The sequence below is a fragment of the Antedon bifida genome, chromosome 2 (genome assembly GCF_963402885.1).
Source record: "Antedon bifida chromosome 2, ecAntBifi1.1, whole genome shotgun sequence".
Lineage (NCBI taxonomy): Eukaryota > Metazoa > Echinodermata > Crinoidea > Comatulida > Antedonidae > Antedon > Antedon bifida.
Window position 1 is genome coordinate 6,576,632 of NC_136227.1, and position 25,562 is coordinate 6,602,193.

General features: G+C 34.0%; 3 protein-coding genes across 8 annotated transcripts; 2 read left to right on the forward strand and 1 right to left on the reverse strand.

Annotated features, from left to right (window-relative positions):
- The first annotated feature begins 28 nt into the window (after nucleotides 1-28).
- Nucleotides 29-13,749, forward strand: LOC144835985 (ATP-dependent RNA helicase DDX19A-like). 2 transcript variants are annotated; one of them, XM_078691144.1, is made up of 11 exons: nucleotides 29-211; nucleotides 558-627; nucleotides 1,157-1,301; nucleotides 1,784-1,876; nucleotides 3,651-3,753; nucleotides 4,413-4,705; nucleotides 5,287-5,524; nucleotides 5,921-6,083; nucleotides 10,590-10,781; nucleotides 11,435-11,511; nucleotides 12,105-13,749. In XM_078691144.1, exons 1-10 carry the CDS (start codon nucleotides 134-136, stop codon nucleotides 11,491-11,493), a joined length of 1,434 nt encoding a protein of 477 aa, XP_078547270.1. In that variant the 5' UTR covers nucleotides 29-133; the 3' UTR covers nucleotides 11,494-11,511; nucleotides 12,105-13,749. The 2 variants fall into 2 exon arrangements, with proteins under 2 accessions (XP_078547270.1, XP_078547269.1); XM_078691143.1 differs by having other exon boundaries at nucleotides 12,108-13,749.
- A 1,522-nt stretch (nucleotides 13,750-15,271) lies between these two features.
- LOC144836009 (uncharacterized) lies at nucleotides 15,272-18,662 on the reverse strand. Its single transcript, XM_078691177.1, has 3 exons — nucleotides 18,522-18,662; nucleotides 17,846-18,047; nucleotides 15,272-16,811 (listed from the first exon to the last, which is right to left on the reverse strand). Exons 1-3 carry the CDS (start codon nucleotides 18,604-18,606, stop codon nucleotides 16,553-16,555), a joined length of 546 nt encoding a protein of 181 aa, XP_078547303.1. The 5' UTR covers nucleotides 18,607-18,662; the 3' UTR covers nucleotides 15,272-16,552.
- A 69-nt stretch (nucleotides 18,663-18,731) lies between these two features.
- On the forward strand, nucleotides 18,732-25,503 carry LOC144835989 (leucine-rich repeat-containing protein 34-like). 5 transcript variants are annotated; one of them, XM_078691148.1, is made up of 10 exons: nucleotides 18,732-18,807; nucleotides 19,554-19,674; nucleotides 20,310-20,327; nucleotides 21,551-21,740; nucleotides 22,542-22,625; nucleotides 22,738-22,866; nucleotides 23,286-23,536; nucleotides 23,921-24,076; nucleotides 24,592-24,718; nucleotides 24,927-25,503. In XM_078691148.1, the coding sequence occupies exons 2-10, from the start codon at nucleotides 19,559-19,561 to the stop codon at nucleotides 25,089-25,091; spliced, it is 1,236 nt and encodes a 411-aa protein (XP_078547274.1). In that variant the 5' UTR covers nucleotides 18,732-18,807; nucleotides 19,554-19,558; the 3' UTR covers nucleotides 25,092-25,503. The 5 variants fall into 5 exon arrangements, with proteins under 5 accessions (XP_078547274.1, XP_078547277.1, XP_078547275.1 ...); XM_078691149.1 differs by having other exon boundaries at nucleotides 18,738-18,807; nucleotides 19,532-19,674; XM_078691150.1 differs by having other exon boundaries at nucleotides 18,784-18,807; nucleotides 19,558-19,674.
- Nucleotides 25,504-25,562: the final 59 nt, after the last annotated feature.

A 25,562-nucleotide genomic window follows, 5' to 3' on the forward strand; every position in this document is an offset into this window, starting at 1 on the left:
TACTCAAAAAAAGATCCTCTTCTCTCTCTCTTTTTCGCCGCCACAATTGCACCTAGCCTAGCCAAATTAAATTTGGCGAGTTACGGTCTAACTTTATAACCAAAAACTAAAAAAAGGAAACCGAAGTTGTATAATGGCAGGCCTAGACGAAGATTGGGGGAAAGCAATAAGTCAACAGGAAAAAGGAGATGGAGGAGGACTTAGTAATACAGTAAGTTTTTTTAGTGACCAGGCTAGGCCGCCTCATGGAACCTGCTGATTCTCATTATTCCAAAACGCACGCTGGACATGGGTTTGTCCCATACAGTTGACTATGATGAATATTCGTTATGCATAATGTGCGATTTGGGCAAATTCAACTTAATAATTGCCTGCTTTTTTGACAATATTCATTTTATATATTCAATTTGCACAAAGTTTTGATCGATCCATCCATCAAATTAATTGTATTTATTTACATTCAAGCAAGGGCCTAGGCCTATATATATAGATACTACACTGTAGCATGATTTTTAAGTTTTAAACGCTATCGTAATTATTGTGGTTATTTTGAACAGGTTCAGCAGAAATTGACAATCTCATCACCACCAGTAGCTGATGTCGATACATTGACACCGGAAGAAGCAGGTAGAACATTATTAAAATTACTTTTTTCATGTGTTTACGTTTACTACTTATATATGGTAATTTTCCTATTTATTAAGATGGTATATTGTCCAATAACATGTTTGTTTAAATGTCGACAGCATGATCCTTCGGTAACGACATACCTTGCTGTTTCACAAAGGACATTGGGTTAATTATTGAGGGTACAAACTTCAGAATTGGAAACTGGAAAAAAAATTAGTAAATTCAAAATTATAATAGCCTATTATAATAATAAGTTTAAAACATTGACTTAAAAATTTGTTTTTTTAATATATTATTTTTTTATTTCATAAACAGTATTTTCATTTGCTTATAAAACTATAAATAACATTCCATGCTTTGTAACTTTATTATTTTATTTAAACTTGTGGTATTTTTACAAATTAATAGATGCTTACTACAGTATATAACTTTACAATAAAATTTAATGACAAAAAACAAGAAGATCGACGTTTCGGTATTTTTACAATATGGAAAATTAATTTCTAAAGTTTCTTGTTACCATTAGCCCAACAAGCAGCAGATGCATCACTACTACAAAAGGCACTACATTCTAAACTTGTACAATCGAGTCAAGGTGTGAAGCTGGACATCCAACAAAAAGACCCGAACTCGCCACTTTATTCTGTCAAATCTTTTGAAGAATTACACTTGTAAGTATTGTATTTTCAGGCTTCTCGTCATGCTGGTTGGTTGTTGAGCAAACTCTGATCAGAGGCGTGGCTTCTCTAACAGTATTCTGAAACCATCTCCTGTCTTCTGTCATCCTACTTGCTTGCTCCATAGAGCCAAACACATCTGTTATAGTCTTTTCCCATTTGCATCTTGGTCTTCCTCTTCTTCTCTTCCCTGGAATATAAGCCTCCAACACTCTCTTCTCCATTCCATCTTGCCGCTTAATGTGACCAAAATAGCACAATTTCTGTTTTTTAACATACTGCAGCAACCAATCATTTTCTTTGCATTCGGTTCACAAAGAAATGTTTCTAAAAATACACATTTTCAGCAAAAATTGTATGTGCATTTTTGTATTGAATCATACAAAACTAATGCTTTAACTGATGCTGTATGAAAGTTTATTATTAATATTATTTATTATATCATTTGAAACTATTTTATATTCCATTTTCTTTAGAAAACCGGAACTTTTAAAAGGTATATACCAAATGGGATTTAATGCCCCGTCAAAAATCCAGGAGACAGCTCTACCTATGCTTCTAGCTGATCCGTAAGTTTAATTCAACACCTCTTGGTCTTTGTGCTTTTTCGGTGGGGGGGGGGGGGACATGTAGGTGTAAAAAGGTAAGGATGAGTAACAAAAAGTTGAAGGATGGGTGACAAAAGCCAAGGGTTTGGTGACAAATATACAAATAAATGGCCATAAGGGCTTGTTTGAGTAAATCAAAGCATGAGTGACAAATATTAGGTGTGAGTGTTAAAACGTTCATGATATCTGCCAAAACTAAACGTTGAGGGTAGGTAATAAAAAATTTAGAGTGTATGTCAAAAAAGTTCAGAGCATGTACGAAATGTTCAGAGTGTGTTCAAAATGTTTAGAATATGTTCAACATTTTCAGAGGGTGTTCAAAATGTTCAGAATGTGTTCAAAATGTTCATAGTGTGTTCAAAATGTTCAGAGTATGTTCAAAATGTTCAGAGTATGTTCAAAATTTTCAGAGTGTGTCCAAAAAGTTCAGAGTGTGTTCAAAATTTTCAGAGTGTGTTCAAAAAGTTCAGGGTGTTCAAAATGTTCAGAATGTGTTCAAAATGTTCAGAGTGTGTTCAAAATGTTCAGAGTGTGTTCCAAATGTTCAGGGTGTGTTTTAAATGTACAGAGTGTGTTCACAATGTTCAGAGTGTGTTCAAAATGTTCAGAGTGTGTTCAAAATGTTCAGAGTGTGTTCACAATGTTCAGAGTGTGTTCACAATGTTCAGAGTATGTTCAAAATGTTCAGAGTATGTTCACAATGTTCAGAGTGTGTTCACAATGTTCAGAGTGTGTTCAAAATGTTCAGAGTGTGTTCACAATGTTCAGAGTGTGTTCCAAATGTTCAGAGTGTGTTCCAAATGTTCAGAGTATGTTCACAATGTTCAGAGTGTGTTCAAAATGTACAGAATGTGTTCACACTGTTCAGAGTGTGTTCAAAATGTTCAGAGTGTGTTCAAAATGTACAGAGTGTGTTCACAATGTTCAGAGTTTGTTCACAATGTTCAAAGTGTGTTCATAATGTTCAGAGTGTGTTCATAATGTTCAGAGTGTGTTCAAAATGTACAGAGTGTGTTCAAAATGTACAGAGTGTGTTCAAAATGTTCAGAGTGTGTTCAAAATGTTCAGAGTGTGTTCAAAATGTTCAGAGTGTGTTCACAATGTTCAGAGTGTGTTCACAATGTTCAGAGTGTGTTCCAAATGTTCAGAGTGTGTTCCAAATGTTCAGAGTGTGTTCCAAATGTTCAGAGTGTGTTCCAAATGTTTAGAGTGTGTTCCAAATGTTCAGAGTGTGTTCAAAATGTTCAGAGTGTGTTCAAAATGTTCAGAGTGTGTTCAAAATGTTCAGAGTGTGTTCACAATGTTCAGAGTGTGTTCACAATGTTCAGAGTGTGTTCACAATGTTCAGAGTGTGTTCACAATGTTCAGAGTGTGTTCACAATGTTCAGAGTGTGTTTACAATTTTTAGAGTGTGTTCAAAATGTTGGGAGTGTGTTCAAAATGTGAGTTTGTTAAAAATATTCAGAATGTATTACAAAATGTTCAGAGTATGTTCCAAATGTTTAGAGTGTGTTCCAAATGTTCAGAGTGTGTTCCAAATGTTCAGAGTGTGTTCCAAATGTTCAGAGTGTGTTCCAAATGTTCAGAGTGTGTTCAAAATGTTCAGAGTGTGTTCCATGTTTAGAGTGTGTCCAAAATGTTCAGAGAGTGTCTCTCAAGAAATTATTGAAGAAACATATTTAATAAACTTCTTCTACCTATGTTTGTGGTTACCCTTTATAAATATATTTTTTAGGCCTCATAATATGATTGCACAGTCACAGAGTGGTACAGGTAAAACAGCGGCATTTGTTCTCACGATGCTCAGTCGAGTTGATGGTAGTAAAAAGTATCCACAGGTAAATATTAAATAAATAAATATTATAATATGATAATATAAATATTATTAAGATACTGGTGTCATTTTTTAATTTAAGGAAATCTGATTCATTTGTTCATGTTTAAAATATGCTAAACCAAATTTTAAAATGGAGAGGTATGATTTTAAAATATATGATACAATTAGCTTATGTCTATTCATTAACTGCAATGAGGTTTTAAATGCTTAAAGTTCATTACTATAAATTGTGGAATTCTTTTTCTTGATGTTGTATGGATAATGATGGATAATCAGTGATAATAATTACTGTATGAAATTGAGGCCTGATGTAAACATAATTGCTTTACCAATCCCAAAGTCCTTGGTTCAAGTCCTGTCAGAGATCTTGTATCAGTTAGAGAAAAATGGCAAAATCAGCACCGTGGTCATGTTACAAGACTTGTCAAAACAATATAGATTATCTGATAAAAATCCTAAAAAGTAGGAAACATATGCCATTTTCCCCCGACTGGTATGGGACTTTTCTGACAGCCAATACAGTGCCTGTACCTAAGCCTCATATAAGACTTGGTTCGAAAACATGGGTTTCCACTCTTGAATTCCTGTATAATTGATGAGATCTGTGTTTGTTTTTGGATGATACGAAAATAAATACAAATTAAAATCTTTCATTCATAGGCTCTGTGTTTAGCACCGACGTTTGAGTTAGCTTTACAGATAGGTGAGGTAGTTAAAGAGATGGGAAAAATGTTAACAGACATATCGGTACGTTACGCTGTACGAGGTGAAAGAGTTGCCCGAGGCGAGAGACTAACGGATCAGATTGTTATCGGGACCCCGGGTACGACTCTGGATTGGTGTACACGTTATCGTGCGATCGATCTTAGCGCAATAACAGTATTTGTCTTGGATGAAGCGGACGTGATGATAGCAACGCAAGGACATCAAGATCAGTCAATTAGGATAAGAAAGTAAGAAATAGACTCGTTTGCGGGCAATAACCAACCATCATAGATCTCAATTTAATACTAGCCGGGTGAAACACACTAGCAATAACCAATCACAACTTGGTGCAATTTGGTACTAGCCCGGTACACACACTAGCACAGGGTGCAATATGGTACTAGCCCGGTAAACACACTAGCACAGGGTGCAATATGGTACTAGCCCGGTAAACACACTAGCACAGGGTGCAATATGGTACTAGCCCGGTAAACACACTAGCACAGGGTGCAATATGGTACTAGCCCGGTAAACACACTAGCACAGGGTGCAATTTGGTACTAGCCCGGTAAACACACTAGTAATAACCAATCACAACAGGGTGCAATTTGGTACTAGCCCTTTATCTAAAGCTCTGTCCACACTATCAAAATGTATGTGACAAAAAAATGTCATGTGCCCGTATAATGGACATGATGATGTCATATCACTACCATATTTAAGCATATCACTACCATATTTGGGCACATCACACTTTTTTTGTCAAACTAGTTTGATAGGGTAGACAGAGTTTAAAAATAAATAAATATTTATATACTTTTTTTAACAGAAAATTATTAGACACATGTCAGATGATGTTGTTTTCCGCAACATACGATGAAGCGGTTATAAAATTCGCACAGAGCGTGATCAACGACCCGTTGATTATCCGGTTAAGGCGGGAGGAGGAGAGTCTGAGCAACATTAGGCAATATTACGTCGAGTGTCGAAGTATGGAGGACAAATTCCAGTCACTTTGCAACATCTATGGCACTATATCTATAGGACAAGCCATGATTTTTTGCCATGTAAGCAAATGTAAAAAAAATTTAAAACTAAATTGTTGGTCTTATTATTCCATTAACAAATAAAACAATGTCACTGACATAGTTATGGGTCAGAGGTTAAAGGATAAAAATGAAAGAAAAAGATACATACACAACAGGAACAGAAAAAATACAAATGGTTAAGGTCAGAGGTGAAAGTTTAAATGTGAATGCACACAACAACACACAACCAAAACACGAAAAATGCAAATTATTATAGGTTGGAGATGAAAGGCTAGATATTAAAACTTAAGATATATACACACAACAAAAACAGAAAAAATCCAAATAATTATAGGTCAGTAAAATTATATATAAAATTAAGATATAGATGCAGAACTTTCTAGCCAATCACTTATTTTTAATTCTGTCCTGTAGACCAAACGAACAGCAGCATGGTTAGCGGAGAAAATGGTAAAAGAAGGTCATGCGGTGGCGCTGTTAAGCGGTGAGCTAACTACTGAGCAGAGGATAGCTGTCTTAAATCGGTTCAGAGCTGGAAAAGAGAAGATCCTAATTACTACTAATGTCATGGCTAGAGGTAATAATAAAATAGTTTTCTTTCACAATTTAATTGGCATTTATGTAAACATTTTTATTTATTTTTTTAAAACTTTAGAACCATCAAAAGCGGCTGATTTAAAGCAATTTATTGCTGCGAAGCAGCTACTGTATTTATATCCTGGGCAGCAATTTTATCTTCCATTGCCCTTCATTTCTTGTCAGAACCGAAAAGGTCATTGTCAAAAAACATTGGCCTATAAGAAAAAGGTTACAGCTTTTGCTAAATCAATTATTGCAGGTGATGCTTATTAAACACCTTATAGCCCATGGGAGGTCTTTCATACCATGAGGGAAGTCTTAACCCTTTTTGGTAGACAGGTTACATTTTCTGCATTCAGTTCTGACTTTCCGACCCCACATCTTCAAAAACAAACATGACCTTTTTTTTTCATGTTTTTTTAAAAATTAAATCTTAATAATAAATAAAAAAGCCTTAAAAGAGTCTTTTTGTTAACATGCCATTTCTAATACTTATTATTACAACACATTGAACAAGTTTTAAGTGTTAAATCAAATAATAATGATGATCGTTATATAGAATAAATTTTCTTGCTTAAAAATGGACGTACTGTTATGATTGTGAATTGTGCAAGCGTATAAGTATGGAAAGTGCTATATAATCAATTAATTAAGATTAATATGTTATTCTTACAAAAATGTTCTTTTCTTCTCAGCTGTTTCGACAGGTAGAGAAATAAAAATAACAAGTTATAAAAAGTGACGTAGTCGTACAGTAATAACTAATATTGCTCATATAAGATAAATTAATTTGTCTCCTTGCCGCAGGTTCTAGGCCAGTTTGCAGACTACCAGATTGCCGACTCCAGTTTACCAAATCCCAATTTATCGACTGGCTATGTAAATGGTGTATCACATAGCCTAGTTGGCACACAAAAAGTCCACATTGCTGACAATAATAAAACTATGACTAGACATGAAACTCGTCACTTTGACGAGTTAGTTATCCGCACGACAAACGCCACGTGCACGTCATACGTTAGAATTTTGCACCCAGAAAAAGATTATGGCATTATGACCTGATCTGAAGAATATGATATGTTGTTAGTGCTGAATTCTGTCAATTTTGTGTCATATAGTATATACAGTATAAACAGTATAATCTGTATACATATTACATACAGTGTAGAATAGGTGAAATTACGGGACCTGCCATTTATTCCATTTTTTAACATGGCGACGGTATCAAAATGAAACACTAAAATACCAATTTCGGAAGGATATTATCTCAGCAACAACATATTAACATGTAGAAGAAATTTGAATACGTAAAATATAGATGCGCGCTCTTTTAAATGTGATGAACTATGACGCAAAAGATGAAAATACAATTTTTTTTGTTCAACTGGCCATATGATGACGTCACAACGTCGGATTGGAAAAATTTTGATATGAATTCGTATTTACAATACAATAGCTTCCAGAAAACGTTTTAATCATGATTACCGCTTTTTATTCTGACGAGCTATAACAGATTGAAAGTTACTGTAAAGATGAAAATAAGTGACCCACGTTATTTACATTTTTAGACATGATGACGTCAAAAAAATTAAAATATTTTTAACCCATGCGAAAGGTAGTTGATTGACCTAAAAAATATCAAAATCTGGGTTAAAATGAAAAACGGATAAGCAAAGATGCGCTCTATTAAATGTGATGCTCTATGACAAAAGATACAAAAATCCTATATTTTATATTCGCATGGCCATACGATGACGTCACAATGTCCTGTTAGCAATATTGATGCATGATACGATATCTACAACTCATCATCTTCCAGAATACGTAATAAAAATAACTTTTACCGTTTAGTTTAGAAACTACGACTGTTTTAAAAAAGGTATAATTTTGACAAATTTTAAGGAATTTTTGAACTTTTTCATCAAAAACGTACGTAAATTATCCAATTCGACGTGCTGGTATGACGTTATTTTAAGTCGAAATTGTTTAAAAGTTGGTAAAATTACTTGAAAAGGCTGGAAAAACATAAATCACGCGGAAAAAATTGTTTTTAACGCTACGTGAACGCTACATAAAAATATGCGCGCGTGTGGGAATTTTTGACATGCTCAAAATGACATAAAACGCGTAGAAAGTTGATTAGAAATGGATTTTTCGCATTTTGAAATTTAAAACGCGCGTGCGCGCGTAACTTCGTGTAAAACATGCCATTTTTTTCTCACAGTCAGTTAGCGCAAGATATAACTTAAACTTTTTCTAAGTTTCAAATTAAAATGTTATATGGTTTTCGATCTATGTTAAATACGCGAAATTCATAAAAACGCGCGTAAGTCACGTTGCGCAACTATAACGTGATTCACAATAGCGGGTGCACAACTTCACGTGAACGCCCACATGTTGACAAAGTTATAAAATGTTATGTTTACACGTTTTTGAGTTACGCGTGACACAAAAATGACAGAAAGAAAGAAGAATACAGAAAAAAAAAAAAGATGATGAAACAGGACAGTTACAAGGAGTTATCCGCTAAATGCGGATAACTAAAAAGTCGTACTACAATCAATGGTTTCACAAGCCTAGCTAAGCCAACGTTCGCTAGGCCACCTACTAGGCTAAGCTATATAGCCCAGCGAACCCACAAACGTACACAGGGCGGGGTCAATCGTATAATAGCTAATTAAAATACTAATTACATTACATATTACATTACATTCGGAAAGTATTCGGCGCTGCCGATGACATTCGCCATGACACACTTTTGTGGGTTGGCTGGGCTGTATCGATCGCAGGCTTAGTTAGGCTCGTGATATTTTCGTTTTTGCATATATGGAAAAGACATTACAAAACACCAAGGTATCTTAGGCAATAGAAACCATTGATTGTACTATGTAGTATGATTTTTCATAGTTTTATTATTGTCGGCAATGTGGGTTTTGTGTGTGCTGACTAGGCTATGTGATACACTATTCACATAGACAGTCAATAAATTGTGATTTGGTAAACTGGAGTCGGCAAACTGGTCAGATACCTTACTGTATAACTGACCATGGTCAAATTAATTAATTAAATTTCAGTATATCACCGGGCGGTTTAGAATTAATGTTCTTTGCCTGATTTGTTTATATATATAAAAGTATCTCTTCGGAGATCCCGCCTCGTGAATAAAAATACTGAAAGATGAGGGCGTATCAATTTGATCTCTGGTGCGCGTGCGTACAACTGAGGACTAGTGCTGTTCCGCCGTACCACGCCGAGAGTGTTAAAGAGTCGCTATCCAATCGAGTTTGAACAATACCATGAAAGCTCCAGTGGTCTAATGGTTAGGACATCTGCATATCAAGCAGGCGGTCCGAGTTCGAGTCTCGGTTGGGGCGACTTTTTCTCATTCTCACAGATTTCCTCATCTTTATCGTTTCAAATTAATTAATTAAATTTCAGTATATCACCGGGCGGTTTAGAATTAATGTTCTTTGCCTGATTTGTTTATATATATAAAAGTATCTCTTCGGAGATCCCGCCTCGTGAATAAAAATACTGAAAGATGAGGGCGTATCAATTTGATCTCTGGTGCGCGTGCGTACAACTGAGGACTAGTGCTGTTCCGCCGTACCACGCCGAGAGTGTTAAAGAGTCGCTATCCAATCGAGTTTGAACAATACCATGAAAGCTCCAGTGGTCTAATGGTTAGGACATCTGCATATCAAGCAGGCGGTCCGAGTTCGAGTCTCGGTTGGGGCGACTTTTTCTCATTCTCACAGATTTCCTCATCTTTATCGTTTCAAATTAATTAATTAAATTTCAGTATATCACCGGGCGGTTTAGAATTAATGTTCTTTGCCTGATTTGTTTATATATATAAAAGTATCTCTTCGGAGATCTCGCCTCGTGAATAAAAATACTGAAAGATGAGGGCGTATCAATTTGATCTCTGGTGCGCGTGCGTACAACTGAGGACTAGTGCTGTTCCGCCGTACCACGCCGAGTGCACTGATGAAGGGCTAGTGTTGCCTGAAAGCTCTGCTAACTTTTCTGGCTGTTTTACTTTATCATTTTGATTTAGCTTTTCGCTTTTTTTTTGTATCCATTGAGATCCAGCCACTGATACCCACATCATCATATATTTAGGTATCTACTTACAGATATATACTATTACTTATTACTATTACTTACTACTTATTTAGGTATCTATTTAGGTATATACTTACAGAACATGCCTATTGATTTTCAGGAAAATTTATATATTGGTCTGATAAAGTCTTACGGCCAATCTGATATATTAAATAGCACGGCCTCTGTATTCTTTTAACATGGACATATGTCCTTCGACATGAACAAAATGTCAGTTGAGTGGCCGAGCGGTTGATGGAGGGGCTGTTCGTAATATCGCTATCATATTTACACGATGTATCACCTAATTGAGTCTAGAATGAATTTATTGACACATTAGTTGTCCTACATGTGGTACCTAAACAATAATAACACAATTATTTAATGTTGTGATCAGGTATTGATATCGAGCAGGTCACTGTCGTCGTGAACTTTGACTTGCCCATCGACCTCAATATGAAAGCTGACTGTGAAACGTACCTGCACAGAATCGGTCGTACAGGGCGGTTTGGCAAGTCTGGACTTGCCATCAACTACATTGACGGTCCAAGGAGTATGGCTAACCTAGAAATTATTGAAAAACATTTTGGTAAGAACCGTATTTATTCAAATAAATATCCGGGACGTTTATTGTTCGGGAGGGTTTTTAGCGAGACATTTATTTGAGGGAGGCATTTATTTTTTTGGTGTAATATGGTAACATGTATAATCAAATATATTCTTCCCTAAATATGAAAAAATACAACACAATTTGTATCAAGATGTTATATATGTCAAGAAGTGATAAAATATAGTAAAAAGTCAAAATGCTTGGTCAATTGTAGATCATGGAAGTCAGTGAATTCTACTACAAATAGATATACATATATTGTGTGTATATGCATGTGGCGGGGTGTCTATTTTAGAAAGAAAATAATAATAAAATTTTGACTAAATAAATATTTTTGAAAATATAGTTTATAAAAATTGTTTTGTAAGAGCGTGTGACGCAGTGTGTTGGACGTTCGACTACTGATTGTGAGATCGAGGTTCGAATCCAACTCTCGCTGCATTGCTTGTATCCTTAGGCAAGATACTTTACTTACGTTTGCCTCTCTCCATCCAGATGTATAAATGGGAACCCGGTTAGATCAAGACACAACTGCATTATGGGAGTATGTTTCCATACTGAACATGTTTGATCCAAAATATAAAATGACTGGGGTAATAATGTTCAGTGATTATTATTATTATTTTTCCTAGGACGGAAGATTGAAAAACTTGAAACAGATGATGCTGATGAAATAGAGAGAATTGTTTGAAATTTAAACGGGACTCTGGTAAGTTTTATTTTCTACATACACATCTAACTGCAAGTAACTTGCCAATTACTGGATGGATAAACTATGGTATATCATGTTTGAAACTAAGTCTTATTTGAGGCTTAGGGAGTGGAGTAGAAGTAAGTGCAACCTTGGCACTATTTCAGGATTGAACCCTGGACCTTGACATTTGAAGGAAGCTGCTACTCCACTACACCAACAAGCTGCAGCTCCACTTTTACCTATAGTAACTTAAAGATGTATTGTCCCCCAAACACATGAAAAATGAAGATTAATAAAATAAGAATTTAAATAGGCCATTTTGCAGTTTTAATAAAATTAACATTCACTTTAAAAAAAAATAATATTATTTCACTTATAAAAAGACAAAAGAAACGGTTAATTTTAACCAAAAACCATTGTCTGACAAACAATTAGGAATTTTTTTGCTTTAAATTACATTTTTTCAGGTAAATTATTGTTTTTTTTCCAAGTGAATAACTATTACGTGTCCGCCTAAACATTTTTTTAGGGGGACAATATATCTTTAAATAATTTTAAAGTAAGTTTTTAACAACAAAAAAACTTTTTAAAAATGTTTTTTCCCTCAGCAGAAGACTGAAAACAGAAGATGCCAAGAGATAGAGAAAATGTTCTGAAATTAAAAATGTTAATATACTCCACACATTACCACCACAAAATAATAATTTTCTAATTTTTAAATAATTCCAAGTTAGGGTTTCCTAATGAATAAAGTAATAATGTTATGTTTTCCAAATTCCATGTGTTGATATTGTGTTCAAAGACTACAGGGTTTAGGAAAATCCCTTAAAAATAATAATGAAACTGAAATGAAAAACAAAATATTAGAAGCAAGCAAAAATATGTTTATATAAAGGTTTAATGTCCTGGTGCTGTGCCCGCTTCGGACGGCATGAAATAATAAAGTATATTAGCGCGAATGAGGGAACATTTGTTTGTGTCATGTAAAAGCTGTAATAGCTACTTTTTCAAGTTTATCTCAAAGGACTAGATCAAAGGACTAGATGAAATTGTCATGGATGTTGCCCAAGCCAGAGACCACCCAAAATTTGATAAAATCTAGGTTAGCTTTTCTTGGTGTAATAAAGGCAACCTAGTTTACCTTATTTTTTTATCGTGTATTTTGATTTAGAAAATAACATTCATCAAACAATTACTTATAAATGTATTTGTTTTTAGGTGAAATTGCATGCATGTTTGGCCCAGTAGTTGATCAAACTTATGTCAATAAAAAAACAACCAAAAAGTATATGACCGACTGCCTCCCATTGATTCTGTGCTTGGGTAACATAACACAATTTATTTTTAAGCTCTGTCTACACTATCAACCTTTATGACAAAAAAAAAATGTGATATGCCCATATATAGACAATCCCATATATGGACAAGATGATGTCATATCACTATCATATTTGGGCACATCACATTTTTTTTGTAAAACTTGTAGACAGAGCTTAAGACCTGAAGTTTAGAAGTCCATTACAATATGTGGTCCCACTTGTAGTCTTTATATGGAGAGATTATTTGTAAACTGCTTTAAGCGAATTAGGCAAATTAGGCATGATGCTTTGCATCTAAAATTTTCGATACTCTGTACATATTGAGCCCAAGAGAGTTCTGAGATGATGTCATCAGTTTTGTGATGATGTCATTAGTTTTTTGGTGATGTCATTGTTCAAAGACAAGAAAGCTAGGCTGAAAATCATGTGTTGAGAACATACAAAATAAAATGCAAAATTGTAAAAACAACAAATCGTTTGTAAAGATTTTAAGAATTTGGATATAAAATCTTTAAATAGTAAATAAAATAAAGAATTCCACGCATAAAAATGATATATTAGTGAAAATTCAGGAAGTTAGGTATATTATTAACAGATTTATTTATTAAAAATATTAGAGAGACGTAGATATTGAACAATTGGAATCACCATTATGATATAATACAGTATTCTGTAAACTGAATTGCATGTATTTGTACAATTTATCTATAAAAGCAATTAAGATGTTGTGTCTGAGAAAATATTAAAATCTTGCTATTGTATTAGCAGCAGCAAAACTAGAGAAATGCAAGATTTTGGCTTCAAATTGCAGACATGTGATTGGCTGATGTTATTACCGAGTGCCAGCAAGTTTTACCAAACAGTTTTAATTTGATGAGTAAAAAAAGAAATATATGTTATTGTTACAGTTCATTAATAAAATGATTGTTTTTAAGATATTGGTTTAACATTTGTTTTATTTTAATGTCTTTATTATTTGCATATGTTGTATCCAATTTGCATAAACATTCAATTTGCATAAGTACCAAATTTGTATTATCCAATTTGCACAAGTATTCAAGTTGTATAAACATTCAATTTGCATAAGTACCAAATTTGTATAATTATCCAATTTGCACAAGAATTCAAGTTGCATAAAGTATCAAATTTGCATAAGCATCACCTTTGCATTATCATCCAATTTACATAAGTATCAAATTTGCATAATCATCCAATTTGCATAAACAGTCAATTTTCAAGTGTCAAATTTGCATAATTATCTAATTGCATAAGTATTCAATTTGCATAAAAATTCAATTTGCATAAGTATCAAATTTGCATAATCATCCAATTTGCATAAACAGTCAATTTTCATAAGTGTCAAATTTGCATAATTATCTAATTGCATAAGTATCCAATTTGCATAAGTATCAAATTTGCATAATCATCCAATTTGCATAAACAGTCAATTTTCATAAGTGTCAAATTTGCATAATTATCTAATTGCATAAGTATCCAATTTACATAAGCATCACATTTGTATAATCACCCAATTTGCATAAGCTTAGACAATTATTCTTTTTCATCTATATTGAATACTTTCGAAAATTCTCTTTTTTACAAATTATTTATTATAAACACTTAGTCAAATACTGTAATAAAAAAAACAACTTTTTTTGTTTACAAATTTTCTTTATTCTATTTACTATAACTTTAAAAACATTTATCTAATAAATTTAGTCAATAGATTATGTAAAAAGTATCAATATACATAATAAACTACTTATTTAAAATTCTTGACCCAAAGAGTTCAAACAATCTATGACTACACTTTTTGTTCTATGAATTGCGGATTATTGAAATAATGTATAACAAATGAAGTCAGAAGTTTGAGGGAAACCACACACTTAAGTACCTTATACCATGTCATTAACCACAAAACAACTCCGACATATCTAATAATAGTTTTTATAGTTACAAAATTTATCTTCAAATTTAGAAAAACTACCACTATTTAGGCTACTGATTGTTGAACAACTTTTATCAGACAGACAGGCCTACAACAAAAACAAATGACAAATTACCGTAAATCTTCTAATTGTAACCCTGGGTTATTATTCTTTGATTGTTTTTTAGGGTGGGTTACTATTAGAGTAGTGGGTTACAATTACTAATCTTAAATTAGGCACCTGAAAATAGTAACCCACCTCCAACATTTCCGGTCAGCAAATCATAGCAAAATAATAAAACAGTACGAATAAACAAATTTGGTTGAACTCTAACTTTATGTTATAAACTCAAAAACACTCAATCCTGCCCCACTCCCGAAATCAACATGCATTATCTCCTTATTTTCAAATACGGCTGCATCATAAACGACCAGTCTTCATAATGTCATTTTGCCAATAATTTTTGTGACTCTAATATTAACCCCCATGGGTTACTATTAGAGTAGTGGGTGATTATTATAGATTGACTTATAAGGTGGGTTACTATTGGAGTGTGGGTTGCTATTAGAAGATTTACAGTAAACTTTTATGTCAAGGACACAAGTTACTTGCTCGCTTGATGATGTTGGGTCGTTGAAAGCTTTCAGCTTATTCACCCATACAAATTTGTTTCCATTAAAAATTATGTTGCTTGTTGAGCAGAGCATCAATAAAATGTACTCTTAAGCTCTGTCACACTTCTAGTTTAACAAAAGTTTGATGTGCCCAAATATGGTAGTGATATGGCCAAACATTTTTTTGTCACATAAGGTTTGAAAGTGTAGACAGAGCTTTAGGGCTGTTGAACATGGCCCCTTTAAGAGTGTTGTGTTTAAATATTAGCAATACTAAACTATACTACAACAAAACAATATAATACTTGATTAATACTAAAATAGTAATATGGTAACTTTTGTAAAAGACTGGTGTACAAATTAAAGGTGTACACACTACAACGCACATTTTTATTTGCAATCACAGTAAAATTTCTTAATTGTTTATTGCATAATAAATAATACAATGTAATAATAAATAATATTTAAAATACCATAAAAGGGCATTTAATGTGATTGTATTTGGTAAAATAACAAATCAATTATTTTTAGCAAAATTATTCAATTTTTAGCCCGGTACAAATTTTAATTATTGTCAAAGGTTAATGTTGAGATTCATAGCAACTATCAAATCTAATATAAAATGTGTCTACACTTTTAACAAATTAAATTTAGTATTTTTTATATTACACATGTGAAGTCATGGTCTATATATTAATACTGTGTCATGTAATGATACTGTACATTGTTATAAAATTAATAATTAAAACATATATTATTACAAGGATAAAAAAAAGAATTAAGGTGGAATCTCAAAAGTTGAGGTGGTACTCCAAATATATAGATCTTCAACAGGAGAAAAACATTTGTTTAAACCTTAAACAAAATTCCTTTATTTATTTAGTTGAGCTGAGAAAGAAAAAGATAGAAAGAAATAAAAAATCTTCAACCCCCTTCAAATTTATAACCTACCAAGTTGTGACCTAATTGAGAAAGTACAGTACCTAAATAAAATACACATTAAAACAGCCAAAGCACAACATTTAAGGGAGAGAGGGTGCTAAATAAACAATCTTATGCATCGAAGGTCAACAATTTGGCAGTTATAACCTAATTTTTATATAAAACAACATTTTTTATTGTCATGATTCCTATTAAACCTATTTTTGAACGTAAAAAAATGCAAATTATAAATAATCAAATATAATTATAAATATTAATGAATTACAAAAACACAAAGTAGAAATGAAACGAAAACAAACAGAAATGATGATAAAGATTGACCTCCTGTGTCAAACACATTTGGGTCAAAGTTGAAACAGTTCTGTGTGCCCTCTATCATGTGGAAGCTCTGGGCTTTACAGAATTCGCTGGCCGTTTCAAACCCCTCCAGCAGAGGTTCATTGTTGTACGTAGCGGTATTGCATACTTTAAACGTTTCCTCACAGAAATCAGAACAAATGATCACTCTATTTCTATATAAGGAAAAAAACAATTGTTATCAGCACTATAGCCTAATGGTTAGTCTAGGTTCTACACCGAAATTAGTAAAAAGATATTTTGGCACATATGGCGTTTCATATGTATCATACTTGCGCTCACTATTTCAGACAAAAATCGAAACGCTGCTGGTGAACTAACATAAACAAGCACGAATGTGCGATACTCGGGGTACAGCAAAAGAAGCTGTAATTACATCATAAGACGGGATGTGACGTCACATACACATCAATAACCTCGGTATCAAATACGGCTATACGGTACCATCTTCGAGACGTCATATGGTTGCATCCGGTTTGAAATTTAAAAATCCGGCTCTATAGCTTTGAGGACATGTCCCTGTAGTATATTCATGCCAAATCCCAGCTCAATACTACAACGAATAATGAGGAGTAGTACTTTATAAATCGCACTTTTTACTCAATAGTGTCGGATGGAGGAGAAGATGAGAGAGTCCTAGACTCGGGTACCCCGAGTAAAAAGACGATAACTATAGACTTGGGGCAAGTCTACATAATGGGCACCAGTTGTTTATGTCATGAATACTAATACGAGCTAATGTTGGATCGAGTTGACTTGGGACAGAGTTGATGGTGTGGGACGGAGTTAAGTTGATTTGGGAGCGAGTTGACTTGAGAACGAGTTGACTTAGAGCGAGTTAGTGTTATACTGAGTTGACTTTGGACCGAGTTGATGATGTGGGTATGGAGTTAAGTTGACTTGGGAGCGAGTTGACAGGGACTGAGTTGACTGGGAAGGGAGTTAGTGTTAGACTGAGTTGACTTTGGACTGAGTTGATGATGTGGGACAGAGTTAAGTTGATTTGGGAGTGAGTTGACTTGGGAGAGAGTTGTGTCAAACCGGGTTGATGTGGGACAGAGTTGACAGGGACCGAGTTGACTGAGAAGGGAGTTAGTGTTGGACTGAGTTGACTTTGGATTGAGTTCATTTAGGACCGAGTTGACTTGAACCGAGTTGTTTATGACCGAGCTGACCCTACAATACTTACTCATCATACCAATCCATTTGATCCGGACTGCAGAAGTAACACATCATGTAATTTAGTCTGTTCTTGCACTCTTGCGATGCTTTGTTGATTTTGTACATACCACCCAAGACCGATGTCACCTCTGTACGACGACAACACGCTGAGTCACTGAACCATGAACAGTTCGATAAACTTGATTGTGGAGCTGCATAGCGTTGTTCACCTGAAAAATAATGTACGTTTTGTTTAACTTTATGTATCATGTTATTTTACTATTGGTATTCTATTATTATACAGTATTGTTAAAAATGTGTATTTAAAATGATATAGGACAGTATATTAACATAGTTGAGGTGGACACATACTGTACAGTATTATGAAAACATTTATTATATTTTCAACAATAACTATAAATTATATCTCCTAGATCTGCAAAATGTAGATTTTTTAATTATAAATTATTATAAATACGTAGGCCTATTATATAGTACTATTTAAAAGATCAATTGAAGAAAAACTATACAGTAGGCGAGCGCTAGGCCAGGCCACAAATGAAATACACGAGAGGCTACACTGTACTGCTATGCAAGACAAGAAGGAGTTTATTAATAATAAATAAGAATAGGAATTTCCATACACACTCAATCACACTGATTCTGCCTAGCATTTATAACACGATAAAATCAAGTATAATTACCATAATATGAACAGACTTTAGTACTGCAAACAGCAACAATACACGCACAAAAAACTGATTGTATTGCTAAAACTTGTAATTTCATTATTTCAAAAAATGGTTCTAAGAAAAATTGGAACGAAAAACGATCCACTTATGTTTGTTGTGGGGAGAGATCAATAATGAATTATAATTATTCGTTATGGTTCAGTACACATCAGGTCATAGGTCGTTCACATTGGCAACCAACGAAGCCAGTTTCTTCTTTTTCGGAGTTGAAATTATACTTTTAAAATTTGGTTTGAAGGTGTTGTTTCGTTAAAACTTATAATACCAACAAGGTCTATCGGTAGTTAAGGGATAAATAGGATAGATATAATAGTTTAACAAGCAAGCCTAGATTCTAAGATAGACAAGACTTCCCACTCTCTGTCTGAGTCTGAATCATTCTCAAACGTACCGTGTGTACTAGGCCCAGGCTAGACCTACATGATAAAGCCTAGCATTAGATAGAGTACAGAATCGGCGGCTCGGTTTGTTATCCGTGTCCAGATTAAGTAGGCCTAGCCTAAGCCTAATACTATAGTATACTATAATAGTATACAACTAGGCCTAATGAATATTTATGAGTTGGATGGTGAGAATATTTCATGATGAGTTGAAAAATTGACTGCTGTGAAGTGAAGAAGTGAAGGCGAGTTGAAGAAAATAGAGCAGTCAATTTTTCATCGAATGAATTAAACAAAATTCTCTCAATTCCAAATGACACTTGACGCGATTGGCCAATCAAATTGCAATACAATCAGGTGTGTTATAAATATAGTATATTTAGTAGTAGTAGTATATAGGCTTCTTCGAGACGGTGTGGGAGGGAGACTGACTATTAGATAGGCCTAGAAACATTTCAACTATGATAGATGATAATTAATGAAGGTAATAAAAAAAACAAATCCAAAAAAATAATGACACATCACTGTTGGCATCTTGAATGAATGAGTTTGTATTATACATTTAACAATATACCAATTTATGCTAAATCAAGTTTGTTTGCAGACACAATGTCAGATCCAAGTGGAGTACAGAACCGTTATGTTGAGACTTGTAAAGAACTTGATTTAAAACCAAATAAATTTATCATGAAAGTCCTGGACATGGAACGGCAAGAACAAATTATGTAAGTATAGTTGGACTTCAATTTTTGGGATTAATGTAGATTTTAAGTTAAACGTTTATTGGTGTTTCTTATGCACTTGTCAATTGTATAACCCACTATACGACTCCCTGGGAGATGTGCGTTATGGATGCGTCATTTACAAATAATTATATATGCGGGGGTGTCAAAAATGGTACAATGAACAATGGCGTGTCAATGTCTGTCACTTTACCACCCACCATATCATGAACACAATGCGTCAAAATGGGTGCGTCATGGTCACCTAAAGGTATAGTCACTATTTTGATGCAGGGGTGGGTCATGGTATTCACAAGGTATGACCCACATCGGACAATTAATGGCGCACCTCTCCCGGGGTCATATAGTGAGTCATACAATTGACAAGTGCATTAAGGTCTCATTTTTGTAATTGAAATTTTAATTTCTGGGCTGCTTAAACTGCTGTCTCGCACTGCTCTGTAGATTGAAAAATAGCAGACTGTATGTAGGTAGATCGGGTTACATAAGGGGTCAAGGGTCATGTTCCACCCTCACAATGTAAGCACTCCTAATATTTCATTTCATTGCTTTTTTTTAGTACTGTATTCACTATATAATTATATAAATATTAAAAATGTAACTGTTTAAATTTTCAGAAGAGCTAAAAACAATGAGTAAGTAAATTCATGAATTATGCATGATCGAATCATGAATATTATATTATGCAAGTCATATTCATGAATATGCATGATTTCCTAGCATGTGCAGTGTTTCATATCCAACATAATTTCATATTCATGAATATATATTTAAATATTCCCTCCATGCCATTCTTATTTAATGAATTGCTGACTTTTTATAATTAATTTTAACTTTATAATTTTAAACCATACTTTAGTTTGCTTAGCATTTTAGCCATATATTAAAAATTGGATAGTGCTATAATATTGCATGATAAACCTTCTCAATTATTCTATATCAAGTTTTGAAACAAAAAATACCTTTCTAACTAATTCTTAGCTTACTAAGTTTTGAGGGAAATCTGGATAGAGAAGATCCTTGCAGTGGTGTAACGGCTATGAGCGCTCACTGGCTAAACCCAGGAGCCCCAGAGCTTATGGGGGCCTCTGAGCAGTGCCTAGAGGAAGAAAACAGGCGTTAAAATATGTCAAAAGGGCTAAAAACACCTGAGGCCTCCAGCGTTGAGGGCCAGTTAGTGTCCCTAAACCAGGAGCTTCGGGCCTTTGCGTTACGCCACTGGTCCTTCTCTCTCAAGACAATGTATTGTTATGTCTATCTGAAATACTTTAGTTCGTTTTTTATTCTATGTGTGAAAAAACGAATAAACAAATTAATATTGCTGTATTATATTTTTTATTAGCAAGTACATAATGTTGATTCTTTCCTTAGATTTTACTTATGACTTAATAGTAAAAGTAATAAGTAACTAATAGCTACTAATAGAAACTACCCATATATTTTTATATTTAATTTTTTGTTTTTATTTATGTCATATATGCATATGTTATTAATAAATATCAATATATATTAATCAACCAGTCAATAAGTCAATGAATCAATCTATCAACCTATCAGTCAATCAATTAATAAATCAATCAGTTAATCAGTCAATCAATCAATCTATCAATCTATCAGTCTATCAGTCAATCAATCAATCTATCAGTCAATCAATCAGTCAATCAATCCATCAATCAATCAGTTAATCAATCCATCAATCAATCAGTTAATCAATCAATCAGTTAATCAATCAATTAATCTAACAGTTAATTAATAAATTATTCATTAAATCAATTAGTCAATCATTCAATTAGTCAATCAATAAATCAATCATTGAAATATCACAGAAAGTTTAAACACATTTCATTGGTTGATCTAGAGATCCACAAGACAATATGGCGATCAAGTTGCCAGGCAACAATCACCTCTTGACAGACACAAGACTTCAGGATGAGGACGCATTGATTCTTTACAAATCATTGGTGAATAGTACGTATGTGACCTCACTTGACCTCAGATATAATAATATCTCCGATGAGGGTGCTAAACATATTGGAAATCTGATTAAGGTAAGACAGTAGTAGTCAATCAGATGCTGCCGTATGCTCTCATTTAAATTTGGAATAATGTTTAAGCATTGAAAAGCATCTTCACCAATGTTGTGTTGTGTTGGGTTAGCTTGTACCTAAAAGTCCATATAGCTGATATCTTTTACTAATATTAATTTGGCATTCACAATGGTATTGAGAATGAGAATTGACTGTCCTAAAGTCATTTAGTCAACTTCATCTTAAATAGTGCATTTCACTTACTCATCCTGAGCTTCTGATTGGTTGAAAGTTTCAGAATCTGATTCTTATTGGTTGAAAGTTTTAGATATCTGATTGTGATTGGTTGAAAGTTTCAGATTGCCACCTTTGAGAAGTACAGTGAACTTATGGTTATCCTTGGAAATTGCCTTTATATATAAAAATTAAATTAATGTTACTTAGAAGCAAAGTGTGGAACCCACTAGACCAGCATTCCACAAATTTTTTTTTTTTTTTTTGTGGCTTAAAGTGCAGTTCTTACGATTAAGCCCGGCTACCCATACATTGTTTGCGAAATGTCACACCAGACCCACTAGTTATGAGTAAACTAAAGCTCTGTCAACACTATCAAATTTTATGTGGAAAAAAAATGTGATGTGCCCTTATATGGACATGACGATGTTATATCATTAGCATATTTGGGCATATCACTACCATATTTGACCACATCATTTTTTTGTCAAGAGCTTTAGTGTTGCAAAGCCTGGTCTTTTTATATTTCTTTTAAGCAGAGTAATTATTTTGGTAAAAAAGAACAAAACAGCTTTTTTCTTTTCACAGGATACATGTGGTCTGAAACATTTGAACATTATGTGTAATGACATTGGCCCTGATGGTGCTGCATACCTGTGTGCCGGAATCCAGGTACAAATCATTAATAATCATTGGATATTAACAGGGATTTTCCAGTTTTTGAAAGGATGTAGAGGTTATATCACCATATTAATTTTAATGAACCGTTTCCATTTTTATCAAGGTGAATGCAACACTCATCTCATTCCGGTTAAATGGGAACAAGATCGGAAACAAGGGAGGAATGGGTTTTGCTGAGGCTCTTCAGGTGAACACGGCATTGGAAGATCTTGACCTGGGAGACACTGACCAGGTGAGAGAAATAGTTTGTGAAGTCAAAATCTCATGCCGATCGTTTGGCAATTTCGGATTTCTGCTTGTTGGGATACACATACAGGTTGTGTGCAGGGGCGCAACGCAGAGGCCTGAGGCCCCTGGTTTGGGAACCCTAAGAGGCCCTCAAATGCTGGAGGCCTCGGATGTTTTTAGTTTTAATACCTGTTTTTCCTCTGGGCACTGCTCAGCGCCGAAGCCCCTGAGTTTAGCCAGTGAGCGCTCATAGCTGTTACGTGTAGAATATCAATATTGTTGCCAATTGTAGTATGGTGCTCAAAGAATATTTGACCTCCATTCAGTCCTGATCTCTGCCATCCTCAGTATCAGAGGTCAATTTCTTATTTCATCAATTATATTACAAACACTTGATAATCCCAATTAATGATTTCTTTAAAGGGCACAAAAAGTATGATAGCTATGGCAACCGTTCTGAATCGAAACTGCACGTTGAAGAAGCTAAACATGAACCGCCCTCTATTGTTCAGTCAGCAAGAAGAAACGACAGTTCATTACGCTTTGATGCTAAAAGTGAACAGTGATTTATGTGAACTTCATTTACAAAAGTGTGATATTAAAGATTTTGGAGCAGAACGTCTTGTGGATGCTCTTGTGCTTAACATTGGCTTAAAATATCTGGATCTTAGTTGGTAAGACTTCAGTTGACTCTACTCAATGTTTTCTTCATATACAGTACACTTCAGAGTTTGCACACTGGCATTTTGTTTGGTGTGACTATAACTATTAAAACAAACTCTGGAGAAGTACCAGGGACACAATGTTAATGGTACATTGAACTTTATAAAACTTGTTTCTATGAATATGTTTGTTTTGGTTTTTATGCATATTCATATTTTTTTTGTACTACAAAAAAATGAGAAACAGACGTGTATACGAGTACATTCTGAAAAGTGTGTGGATGCATGCAAAAGATCAGGATCTGATATATATCAAAACACAAAAAGTCCTTTTTCAATGGAAAAGCTGTATATAAAATTAGCCTGGTTCTAATGTACGTAATTCTTCTTTGACAGCAATCGTATCACAAGAGACGGCGCCCTCGCAATTTCAAAACTACTGAAGCGTAACACGCCTCTTGAAGTGCTTGACCTTGGGTTCAATAGGATAGAAGATGACGGTGCTGTGTATATCAGCGAGGCCCTCACGCAACTTAACAGAACTTTAAAAACGTAAGAATATTTTATTTCAATGGAAAATATGTTTGCCTTGTATCATACCATAAGCAGTCAAAAATACACGTTGATACGAAAGTGTGCAAGAGCTTTGATATAACCCTAATGTAGTATCACCAAGCAAATTTAAATTCATGCTGAGAAAGCATTAAGAATGCCTTGATACTTTTTGGATGGCAACTTTCTTACTTTCTCTATCAAACTTTATGTGACAAAAAAATGTGATGTTCCCATATATGGACATGATGATGTCATATCACTACCATATTTTGGCATATCATTGCCATATTTAGACACATCACACTTTTTTTGTCAAACTAGTTTGATAGTGTAGACAGAACTTAAGCCTATTTTACACAAGCAAACAAGCAAACTCACAGTTTGAAAACAAAAGTTGATCAATTTTCCTATAAGTGTAATGTATACTAGACTATTGTAAACTTTATCAAACTTTTTTCTGTCTAGTCTTGCTAGTGTAGGAAAAATTGTTGATGATTTTTAAATTTTTACAGCCTTGTTATAACAAGCAACAACATCCAAGGCCCAGGCCTGGTGGCTATTGCCAAGAGCATGCATTCCAACCCAAGTCTACAGAGTGTGTTCATCTGGGGGAACAAACTGGAGGAACCTGCCTGCGTGGTAAGCATTCCAAGGGTTCTCTCTATTTTGACTGTTTTGTTTTACATTAACTGCCTGGCATCAGCAGAAATTCGGTTTGTCCCCAAAATTAAATTTGTCCTTAAAGGACTGATGACCATATTTTAACAATGTATATATACATTTAACTGTTCTCATTGTCTGAACACATTCCTATTAAACAATTGGTTTTGTTTTGATTTTAAAAAAGGCATTTAGTGAATTGATCGAATCCCAGAGACTAGAAGAGGAGAATACAGATGTACAAGCTTACGTAGTGGATGGACAGACATACTTATCTGAGTTAAACCATGGAATTCGACGGCACTACTATTGGACGCCGTCTTATGGGCCTGACATGAGCATTGAAACATAGTACAGTATGTAAATTCTAGCACTGACAAAGTGTGTGTAAAGTGTATGTAAACACCAAATATGAAACTTGGTTGGTAATAGTGTTTGAATGATGTACAGTCTAATTTGTATGTTTGTAATACAGTATCTAAATGATATATAATTTGTATGCATTTTTATCATATTATTTTCAAAACAGGCAATTCTTTTTCACATTGTGCCACATGATTCGGCAGCTATCGAGTCTAACAGTCATTCTACACATGTAATGCTCTTACGATTTTTAAGCGTGCGCACTTTCTACTGCATGCTCACGAGGCACGTCTTAAAAAATTAAAGGTATAATCTAGTTTTATATAAATATTGTGACTACAACAAAATTGTAAATATAATACTGTATATTATTGTTGACAATTAAATAAAGAATTTATGAAATTTTCTGTTTTTTGTAAATGTTTTCTTAGGTCAGAGAACACAAACACAAGTATACAAC